The sequence below is a fragment of the Pseudonaja textilis genome, chromosome 8, assembly GCF_049901715.1.
Source record: "Pseudonaja textilis isolate UNSWEBS1 chromosome 8, rPseTex1.2, whole genome shotgun sequence".
NCBI classification, from domain to species: Eukaryota; Metazoa; Chordata; class Lepidosauria; order Squamata; family Elapidae; genus Pseudonaja; species Pseudonaja textilis.
In genome coordinates this window covers 31,907,677-31,918,536 of record NC_141997.1, presented here as the reverse complement: position 1 = coordinate 31,918,536, position 10,860 = coordinate 31,907,677, and the positions used below count along the sequence as shown (strand labels likewise).

At 52.6% G+C, this 10,860-nt stretch overlaps 1 protein-coding gene across 1 annotated transcript; it reads right to left on the bottom strand.

The window, feature by feature from the left end:
• Nucleotides 1-2,628: 2,628 nt before the first annotated feature.
• On the bottom strand, nucleotides 2,629-6,062 carry SOX21 (SRY-box transcription factor 21). The gene has a single exon (XM_026708391.2). The coding sequence runs from the start codon at nucleotides 4,977-4,979 to the stop codon at nucleotides 4,125-4,127; it is 855 nt and encodes a 284-aa protein (XP_026564176.1). The 5' UTR covers nucleotides 4,980-6,062; the 3' UTR covers nucleotides 2,629-4,124.
• Between the last annotated feature and the right edge of the window lie 4,798 nt (nucleotides 6,063-10,860).

Sequence of the window (10,860 nt, the reverse complement as noted above, 5' to 3'; positions counted from 1 at the left end):
GAAATGACCTTTTGAGGTGCCAGTTTGAAAGGAGAGGGAAAAGCGAGGTTGAAATTATATAAGTTTTTCAAAGCGCCCCCCCCCCACGCCAATGGGCCGGGGAGGTGGGGGGGGGGCACGAAGCCTTCTAGGCTAATTCAGGGCAAACGTTGGAAAAGATCCCGCCACCCGGGGTCCCCCACGGAGGCCACCATGCCCACTTGAAAAGCAGTGAGATCTCGGGGAGGCCCACTTCTTTTCTCTCCAGAAAGCGAACGTTCCGGAATCTCAGCCACTTGCGGCGTTCTCTAACGGAATGTTGAGCGCCCGACGTTCTCTTGTGGAATCCTCGCCTCCTCGGCGTTCCTTCCGGAAAACTCCCAGCCTCTTTTCAAATGGGCCTTCGCCGGAGAAATAAATCCCTGTGACATCCTGGACGGGTAGAAAGGGAGAGGAAAAACTCTCCTAGGAAGGAACATGGGGTTGTTGGGTTTTTTTTGGAGACTGAGATTTAATTCCAAACAAAACAACAACAACAACAACAACGACGACCGACAAAGTGTGGTTTGGTCTACGAGGAACACGTGGATTTTAGGGTCTCCCCGCGTTCTGTCTCGGAACACGTGGTTGGTTTGTTCAAGAAAAAAAAAAAAGCAACCGTGGCCTAGCTCTGAGACAATCATATATTTAAAATAATAAAAGAAAATGAAAGAAACATCTTTATTGTGGGGAGGGGGGGGTTGCTATAGGAAGTTATAACCCTCTGTGTTATGTAATCGCTCGAGAATTTGGCCACTTTCCCGAACGGACTGCAAAGGGAAAAGTCACAATCGGCAGTCACCCTAAACCGATTCACTTTGTGCAGCTCTAAATTTAATTAAACGGGAATAAATCAGATGGCACTCTCTTGGATCTACTTCCGAATAAACATCTACCGAACCGCGTTGTTTAATTGAAAATAAGCTTTTCTAATAACATTTTCACGGAGCTACCACGCAACTCCTGCTGCACAGAAAATAAAAGATTTCCATTTGGCTGTAATCCGGAGGAAAGCTTTCCCGCTAGAGAAACTTTACCTTCTGTTGCACACACAAGATCACAAAGCAGGACTGGGCTGGGGTGGGGTGTGGGGGTTGGTTTGCAATTGTGTATTATTTGAAGCCCTAATGTATGCGGTGGATTTACTTTCTAACCCGCGCAGACTCTCCTAGGGCAAGTTGATTATCTGAATCCGTTTCTGTTCTCTGCCTGGGTTTGATTCTCCAGCCCCGAAGGGGGATTAGAAACGCCACTTTAGCAGGCGCTGAAGAGGCGTTTGCGGGGCAGGCAGGAAAGGCGCGCGTTTCACCACTGGGAGACTTAATGTCCAAAGCAACAGGTTGCTTGCATTAGTGCAGTGGAGGACCTGGGCGAGCTCAAGAAGCCTGTGAAAATGGGATTTCTAGAGATCAGCGGGAAGTTCCCTGGCTGGTGGAGGTGGAGAGCCTGAAAGAGTTTAATTAACCGTGTCAGGGCTAATTACCCCTGGACTGTCCGAATTAGTTTTGCATAATCTCTCCAAACCATACAAATTCACTTAGAAGCTGCAAAAAAAAAAAATGTGGGAGAAGCAGGATCATTTTAACGAGCTGAGTTAGGGCATGAAAATATTCTTCCAAATCTATTTTCCCCAGCCTCCCCCCCCACCCCACCAGTTAACGTGCACCTTGGGGAGAGAAAGTGTTTTGCACGCCCAAGGAAGAGGATGAAGGGAAGCAGAAATCCTTTCCAACAGGCGCTAGTTTGAAGACCAGACCAGCTGTCCTAATCAGAGTCTGCCCAGTGGGCTTTGCCCTTGAGGCCTTGGTACCTGTGGACCCCCAATTTGCCTGAATCAAACAAACCTCGTGAATCCAGGGCCCTGGCACTGTTTCCCACATGAATGAAGAACAAGCTAGGCCCCACAAAAGGCTTTGGCACTTCAGGAAGCTCCTTCCCCAAGTAGGCCACTGTCTCTGGGGGAAACCCTCAAACCAAACTCCCCAGTAAGCGTGCAAAAGATTGCAGCCTGAAGTGTCACAGCTCTTCCCTCCGGGAAAGAGGTCAGTAAGCCTGGCAAACAATACCCAGTGGCAGAATCCTAGGCGTATTTCACTCCTGTTCTGGTAGGATTGTTGTTGCTGTTTTTAAATCTTTTGAGGGCCTAACCCTGAAGAATCTGGAGAAGAGGGTGCAGAATAAAATCTTTGTGAAAATAAGAAACCACCCAATGACGCCTGAATAAATCCCGAGGGGTTTGTGAAGCTCTTTTGATAGTGAGGGGTAAAGAGCAGCCCAACAAGATTTTGCTGTGAGGGGATTCTGTGGAAACCAGCTCCAAGTTGGCTGTGTATCTAAGTGAGTCCATGAATGCTGATTCTTTTTAATCTCCTTTCCCTTTTCAAATGATAACAGACGGATTGGATTTTTTTTTTTTAAAATCGTCTTTCCCATTCACGATTTCAAATGGGATAAATCAGGCAACAATGGTCTTATTTAGATTTCCTAGTCAATCCATTCAAAAGTGAAACAAAGCTTGCCTTTGGAGTATACCTTACATTTCCCCTGGCCTAGGCAGGTAAGGGCAATTGAGATTAGCATCTTGTAAGTAACTCAACAAGAAATAGAGGATTTTCTCTTTTCCCTGCTTCAGGCTTTTATTTAAACTCTTTGTTCCAAAATGAACAGAGTGGTTAAGTCGGAGTCTAATTGTACAGATATAGCTTAGACGTCTAATTTTAAATTAGAGCACACCAGCAAACTGATTTATACACGTCAAATGTTAAAACCAATACTTAAAAAAACTTTTTTTTCCAAACCAAAAAAACTTTATATTACAGTAGGAGAAAGAAAGAAGAATGAAAGAAAGAATCCCTAAGTACTGTTTTTAAGCAAGTTGATTCACAAACATTAATCCAAATATACACATTACAAAAGTAAAAGAAAATTGTTGGGATGGGGGGGAATTGTTTAAAATGAGCTTGATTCCTCCTCCAAAAATCATTATTTGCAACTGAATATTTATGCTTTTATTAAAAAAATAAAGATTTCTCCCACCCACCCAAGCGGAGTGACTGCCAATCACACGAGAACACCCAAGGATTTTCTTTAGGATGGAGTTAGGGAGAAAAAAAGGGGGCAAGTGTCTTCTCTTGAACACACAGGACTGAGATACATCGACATCATAATAAATATATTATTTCCCTCAAATAGGAAGTCCGGTTTAAAAAAGAAAAAGCCGCAAACTCAAAAGGCAACCAGGAAAAGTGACTCGCAGTTTGACCGACTCGCAGCCGTCTGAATCTGACTTGCGAGGTGAGGGTGAGCCTCTCTTCGTTCGTCTGATTGGGAAGCAAGTCCCTTTGAAGGCAGCCAGCCCTAGCAGCGAGCCAACGTGGGCGTAGGATCACAGCCAAAACCCAAACCCACAGTTTTCAAATAATATAGCCTTAGACCTAAAGTTCTCACGGACAGGTATACATTTTACAAACTTCAGGTGAGATATGTGGATGGCAGGAAGAAGAGCCAGTAGCCGGCTTCTCTTCTGGGGAGGATTAAACGCCTCCTTAACTACGACTGTCTTGTATAAGGGTTCTGCTTCTTTGTGCGGAGGCGGATGCAAACTCTCTTTTTGCTCAGTAGCATCCAAACACCGATTGAAAGGAAAACCTCGCGACTATGTTGGGACAGAGGTGCGGGGACTTGGCTAGTACATACTCGGAACTGCGGGTCGGGATAGGACGTGGGTCTGGGGGGCGAAGGAGAGGAAAGCGGGCGGGATGAGGAATGGAACGGAAAGCAAAGCAACTCCCAAGGTCGTCGGAACCGGGTCCTGCAGTGGCAGGCGGGATCTTCCCGGGAAAGAAAACTTCGAGGAAGCAGCGACGTCTCGACCCCACCAGCCATGCCGGGGGAGCAAGCCGGGAGAGGTCCCCGGCGGTTTGCCGGCTTCCGTTCTCGGCTCCGGAGCTGCAGAGAGGGCGAGCCAAGCGCCAGGCTGCGGGCTTCTCGTGGAGAGCCAGGCGGAGCGGGAATGACGGCCGGCGCTCTACTTGGGGCTGCAGTCCGGGCCCCGCGAGATCGCCCGGCTCTTCTCGGCACCGGGCTCCTCCTCAGGGCGCTGATTGTCATAGGGCCGCGGCGTAGGCCGCCGCCGGGTAAGGGTCCAGCTGAGGTTTACCCATGCCGGGCAGCAGGATGTAGGCCAGGGGCGGCTGGAGTCCCGGGCTGGGCCAGGCGCTGCAGTTGCAAGGGATCATGTAGCCGGGGTTGCCGGGGGACGGGTGCGAGTGACTGTGGCCCCCACTGGCCGCGGCGGCGGCCGCTGCAGCCGCGGCGGCGTGGAAAGCGCCTCCAGCCGTCGGGTAAGCCAGCGAAGAGGCGGCGTAGGGCAGTCCGGCCGCCGAGCCGCCACCGGATCCCGCCGAGGAGGAGATCTCCGCTGCCATTTTGGAGCCCAGGTCGAGCAGCGAGTAAGGGCTGCCCCCCGCCGCCGCTGCTGCCGCGGCCGCTGCGGCGGCAGCGGCGGAGGGAGGGAAGAAGACGCGGGCGGCTGCCGCGGCGGCGGCGGCAGCTTTCTCCGGGTTGGCCAGCAGGGCTTCGTGGCCGTGGAGGGCGCCAGCTTTGAGCGCCGGGTGATGCGGTCCGAGGGGGTGGATGTGGGGGTCGGAGGCGTCGGGCAAGCCGTAGGACACCACCGGGAAGGCGAACTTGTCCTTCTTGAGGAGCGTCTTGGGCTTCCGCCGCGGCCGGTACTTGTAGTCCGGATGCTCCTTCATGTGCATGGCCCGCAGGCGCTTGGCCTCGTCGATGAAGGGGCGCTTCTCGGCCTCGCTCAGCAGCTTCCACTCGGCGCCCAGCCGCTTGGAGATCTCCGAATTGTGCATCTTGGGGTTCTCCTGGGCCATCTTGCGCCGCTGCGCCCGCGACCACACCATGAAAGCGTTCATGGGCCGCTTCACGTGGTCCGCCGGCTTGGCCATGCCCGCGGCGGCGGCGGCGGCGGCAGCAGCGCCCAGCCCGTCGCTGCGAGCCACCCGCAGGAAATCAATGGTGGCTGCGGAGCAGGATCCGAGGTTGCCTCCCCCACCCTCCTCCTCGCGGGGGGGCGATCCTCGCACCGTCGTCTTGGTCCTCCGCTCTTCTGCCGTCGAGGCTCTCCGCCCCGCGCCGTTCAGGGAAAGGCAGTGGAAAGTTCCCTTTAAAACTCAAGTCCGCCCGGCCTCTACCTTGCTCCTGGCGGGAGAAGGGCGTGTGACAGCCGCCCAGAAGAGAGTGCAGTCGCCGCCTCCGCGGGTGACGAGAAGCGAGGAAGTCGACTTCGATCAGGCAAAGGGACCGGGCAACGTCGGGGAAGATGCAGTTCAATCCGCGGCCAAATCAATCCAGCTTTTCAAGGGACGCCCACACGGAATTGTCCCGTCCCAGGGCAGCTCCTCTTTCCTGCCAGGCCGGCCTCTCGGCCGGCACCTGTCCGGTTCGCTCCGTGCAAATTTTCCAGCTACTTGGAGAAGGCGAGGAGGCGCCCTTCCCCGCCTGCCATGGCCGAGTTTCCCTGGAATCGGCCGAGGAAGCCGGGCGCTCCTCCCCTCGCCTGCTCTCCACTTTCCTTCCGGACTCCCCGCGTGATTCTCCCACGCACCGGCCGCTTGCTGCCAGCGGGGAAAGCGATCGTCTCGGCCGCCAAGAATTGAATCAACGCTCGGCTTCGCGGGGCCAGAATTCGGCGGCGGCGGCAACTCCTCTCTCCGCCGTCCTTTCTCAGCCTCTGCCACAAAGTTGCCACAACTTTCTCTCGCCGATCCTTCCTCCAGCTGCGCCGCCTCCCGCTTGCGATCGCAAGGCTGCTGGGGCCGAGGGTGGCGGAAGGTCGGGAAAGTAAACTTTTAAAGGCGTAGGAAGCGAGCGCTTCGGAATGGGCCGGCGCGGAAGCCCGCGGTGGTACACATTTCTAGCGCGATCTGGACGGCTCGTTCCCCGGCTACCTCCGCCGGCTGTCACCGAGAAGCGGGCGCTGCGCGCTCTGTGTTTGCAAAGGCATTAAGCTTGCCTATTTGATGCATGGCCAGTGTGTGTATCTGAGGGCAGAGGAGGAGGGAGGAGGAGGAGGAGGCGGGGTGACAGCCTAGTGAAGGGGCGGTGCCGCCGGAACCCTTGGCTCCTCCCCTCCGGTCCTGGCTCCCATTGATGAAAAGTGAGCGCATTTCCGCCTCCCATTCAGTAAAGCGCAGGGCGGGGATTGAGGCGACGCGTTCCCAGCCTCCCAGACAGGACAGCCGGGCGCAGGCGCGGTTTGCCTCATTCGCCTTTTAAGCCCCTTGCGCTCAGCTTCCGAGGTTTCCCTTGTTTTCAGCGTTTCGATTCGTGGCCGAGACTGAAAGTTCCTGTGTGTCCCGTCCATGCACAGAAAACTGCAGAAGGGGGAGGGGGGTGGAGACGTTCGGGCGATGGTTGCCTTGGTTCTCACTTTCCATTTCTCACTTTCCATTTCGTTTTTTTTTCCCTGGCCAGATTGCAGCTCCTTTTTTAAGCAGGCGGCGCGGAATCCCCGCTTCCCGGAGAAGGCGAAAAGTTGATGCCGCTTATGTCAAAAGTCCCGTCTGGCGGAGTCCTGATGGGTTTGGCCGCGATCAGCCTTCATCAGGCGGCCGGAGGAGGCGATTTGCCTCCCCTTTGGCGAGAAGGCAGAAGTCACCCAGAGTCGTTTCGGGCAGGGGCCCCCAACCCTTCCCCCACCCCCGGCCCGCGGATCGGCACCGGCCCGCGGCACGCCAAAAACCGGTCCAGGCAAACAAGCGAAGTCTTATCCGTGGGATGCAGGCAGCACAGGAAACTACGCCCCCTCCATTCCGCGGGGAAAAAAACTGTCTCCATGGAAATGGTCCCTGGTACCCGAAAGGTTGGGGGTTGCTGGTCTGGGGAAAAGTCGGAGGTGAAACACCCAGAGTCCCGTCTGTTGGCGATGAGACTCCAGGCAGCTTAAACCCCCCCATCCCCACCCCTTGCTGGGCAGGGAAAGAATTGCTTACTAAGCAAATAGGAAGGTCCCGCCCACTCCCAAATATTTCTCAAGTGCAGAGCGACTGCGGGGTCGCCTGTCCTGCCGATCTCCCTCGCCCCGTTAAGTGGGGTCGGTCCTACTTGCTCGTCCGCCAGAGATCCCGCCGCGCCCGGCTTTAACTTACCCTGGCGAGGCGAAGAAGCATCGATGAAGGAAGGGGGATAGATTTCGAGGGATCCAGATGCGGGACATCTCTCTCTCTCCCTCTCTCTCTCTTTTTTTTTTTTGACCCGCAATGCCACCAACTAGGATAAAATGAAGCGATGGCCTCGTGATGGGGAGGAGATCTGCACCAGCCGCCCTCGGAGGCTCCCCGGGAAGAGAGAGCAAGCGAGGCTCAGAGATCCCACACGCTCAGTCGTGGAATAAAGCCAAGCGCGTTTCTCCCCCGCTTCTTTCCAGGGGTTTCCGCAAACTCGGCACCTCGGGGTCCCTTAAATATAGTCGCTTGGATGTCCGGTCCCTGTTAAAATAAGAGAAACCGGATATTTGTTTTATTTATAATTCAGGATACTATCAAAAGGCGCTCCGTGCACGGATTTACACCTTGCACTAGCCCGGAGTTTGTTTAACCTTGGTGCGCACACTGGGTTAAGCCCTCCAGTTACAAAACCATAAATGACTGGGTTCATATAACAGGCTAAGCCCCAAATGTCTATGGAGATTCTCAGTCTCCAGATCATGGTTTGGGACAAGTTGACTGAGAATCTCCATAGACATAACCGAGTTAAAAACTAAGAAGCCATCCCAAGGATCAATACAACGTCAGTGTGAGGCTAATATAAATATATATAACAAACGTGTCCGGAACCACATTCTTGGGCACTTTCCGATGACCATGAAATCTTAGTGTCAGATGGTGTTTCTACCTCATCAGTTTGCCTATCCCGTGAGAAGCATCCTTTGTCCGACAGGGCCGAGACCTTTGTGAGTCGACCGTTGCTACCACAACATGTCCTCGGGGTCCCGAAGACAGGGAGAGGGAAAGCATCCGACCTGAAGTTGGTTCCGGCCTTTTGGAAACCAAATTAATTAGCACTAATTTTTTCAAGAAGGGTTTTTAATAGGGCTGAGGTGGAGCCGGCCAACTATGGTCAGAAAAGTCAAGATGGCGGCCACGACAGTGCCACCGAATCCTCTATTCGTATTTACAAGACAGCGTCGACGTCGTGACCGCCATTTTGACTTTTTTGGCCTACCCCCCCGAGCAGCAATAGTGACGCCTGGGCCTGAAATGAGGGTCTTGACGATACTGTGGATCGCCGGCGCGAAAAGTCTCCAGGCTCGGCCTGGAGCATCAATTCAACTGCCCCCTTTTATCCGCCAGAGAAGCCTCCTCTTCCCTCCACCCCCACAACTCGTCCAGCCGACCCCGTTCCACTCCGCCGAGTGGGAGCTCGACTCCACTCTGCGGCGGGGGAAGAAATCCTCAGCCCGCACTTTTCTAGGACTTTTTCCGCACAGGGACGTCGCGCCCAGTCCCGTTCTTTGCCCCCCCACATACACACAATTCGCCGAGAGTTTTAAGAGAAGCCCCCGACCCAGCAGGAAGAAACCCTGGAAACGTTCAGGGGTAGTAGAATTAACCACGGGACGATCCAGGGTTGGAGGGACTCAATTCTATTCGAGTCCAAATCGCTCTCCTCTGCTGCCCTTCTTTTCCCCCCTGAGACCCCCAGGTTACCCCGATGGTTGCTTTCCAAGGAAAGGCTCCGGGACTCTCCCCGGAGACTTTCAGCTCCTTTGAACCCCGCGGATCTGGCCCTCGAGAGGCGGCCCTGAGATCCAAGCTGGACTCGGATTACGGAATCGCCAAATAGTCTTATTAATTGGGGGGACTGGCAGCCCCGGAGCTTATATCTTAGATTTTCCCCCTGGTGCCCGGGCCAGGCTTTCCGCGGGGGATTCCCTGCTGAGAAGATGCACCAGATCCTTCCCTGCCCTCTTCTCGGGGGAACGAGCCTTAACCGGCTGCTTCCTGCTTTTAATTTGGGGGGGTTTGGTCTTTTTAAGCCGACGCAGAAAATATGCCTTTTATTCGGTATCCATCAAAGTGTTAGGTCCGTGCTTGCGTGGTGTGACTTAAACCGGAGATCCAGTGCATTGCCTTTGAAAAAATATATATATAGACACACACACATATATACACATGGCAGGCAAGGGCTGGCGCAGAATAATATTCCCCTTTTATCTATTTTATTGGGCGGGGGGGGGGGCAAGCACCGGCTTCTGGCCTGCCTCAGAGAGCCTGATCCCGCCTCTCTTTGCTGAGCGGGGTGGAAAGAGCTATCCATCCCCAGGACTTACGGGTCGGCTAATTCCCTCGCTCCGAGAGAGGGAGCTTCAGCATATGGCAAAACGTTTCACCCTTCACAGCTCAAAAAAGGGCCCGCGATTAACGCCCCCGCCCGGGGCTACCGGATGAATGGAAGTGTCAGTGTGATTAATGCGGAGCCCAAAGGGGCGATGCCGCCGCCGCTGCCGCCGCTTCAGGTTGGTCTTGGAGAATTCCCGTGTCGGCGGGGAGGAGGGAAGACGCGGATCCTTTCCCAATGTGCGTGCTCCCTACTTTGAACCCGGTCTCTCTGGATTTCTTTCTTTCTTTCTTTTTAAAATGAGGCCTGAGTTCAAATGAACCTTTAAAAAAGTAAAAAAAAAAAAAAAACCTCCCCGCGTTTTAAAAAACGAATATTTCAACTGGCGTATTATCTAGGCTGTTAATTCTTTCCATCTAGTCAGTGGAACTTGACCCATCTAGAGTTGCCCTGCGTGAGTCGGTGGCTATATAAATTTAAATAAGTGAATAATAATTAATACAATTAATTAAATAAATAATCTCGGAATAAGGCTTCTCTCTCTCTCTCTCTCTCTCTCATGGATTAAATCGCCAGTCCTCTACCCACCTGCTTTAAAGACTATTGAAGGCAATGGAATTTCTTATGAGTAAGTAGCCCTGCTCTGAAGGGGCCAGTTCCAATTTCATTCTTTGGTTGTCAGTGCATTTCTCTTATTTAAAATACAGAAGAAAGACACCGGATCTTCACTGGGAGGGACTCTCAGATTTGGTTCTTGTCTTGTTTTCTTTCAGGGCTCTTGAATGTATTTATTCAGACTCTGTCCCGGAGAACTTGCTTTCAAAGCAAAGATTGCATTAAAGATGCTCCTTACAACTGCCACCCAATTTATGAAAGACAGGTAGTCCTCGACATACGACCACAACTGAGGCCAAAATTTGTGTTGCTAAGTAAGACATTTTTTTAACGTGAGTTTTGCCGCAGTTCAGAACCTTTCTTGCCCCAATTGTTAAGTGAATCATTGCATTTGTTAAGTTAGCGACACAGTTGTTAAGTGAATCTGGCTTCCCCATTCACTTTGATTGTCAGAAGGTCACAAAAAAGGATCACATGACCCCCGGAACACTACAATGGTCATAAATAAGAGCCAGTTGCCAAGCATCTGAATTTTGATCACGTGACCCTGGGAATGCTTAAAAAAAAAGCCATAAGTGTGAAAAATGGTCATGCGTCACTTTTTTTCCCAGTGCCACTGTAACTTTGGTCACTAAATAAAACTGTTGTAAGTTGAAGACTACCCGTAATACAATTTTTCCCTTGAAGATAAAGTGTGCAATAAGATAAAAGGGAATGGAATGGATTAGAGTGGTGTGTGAGTAGCGTTCATTCTATTATTTTACTGTGTTTGAAAAGAGAACACGAGAAAAAGGGGTACCAGGTGAATGCAAGCAACTGCAAGTCCAGGGTTAGCCAAACCTTTTGCAGCAGCTCTCAATAATTTTTCCATCT

Coding starts and splice junctions, on each gene's coding strand:
- SOX21 (XM_026708391.2), bottom strand. CDS start 4,979: ATGGCCAAGCCGGCGGACCACGTGAAGCGGCCCATGAACGCTTTCATG.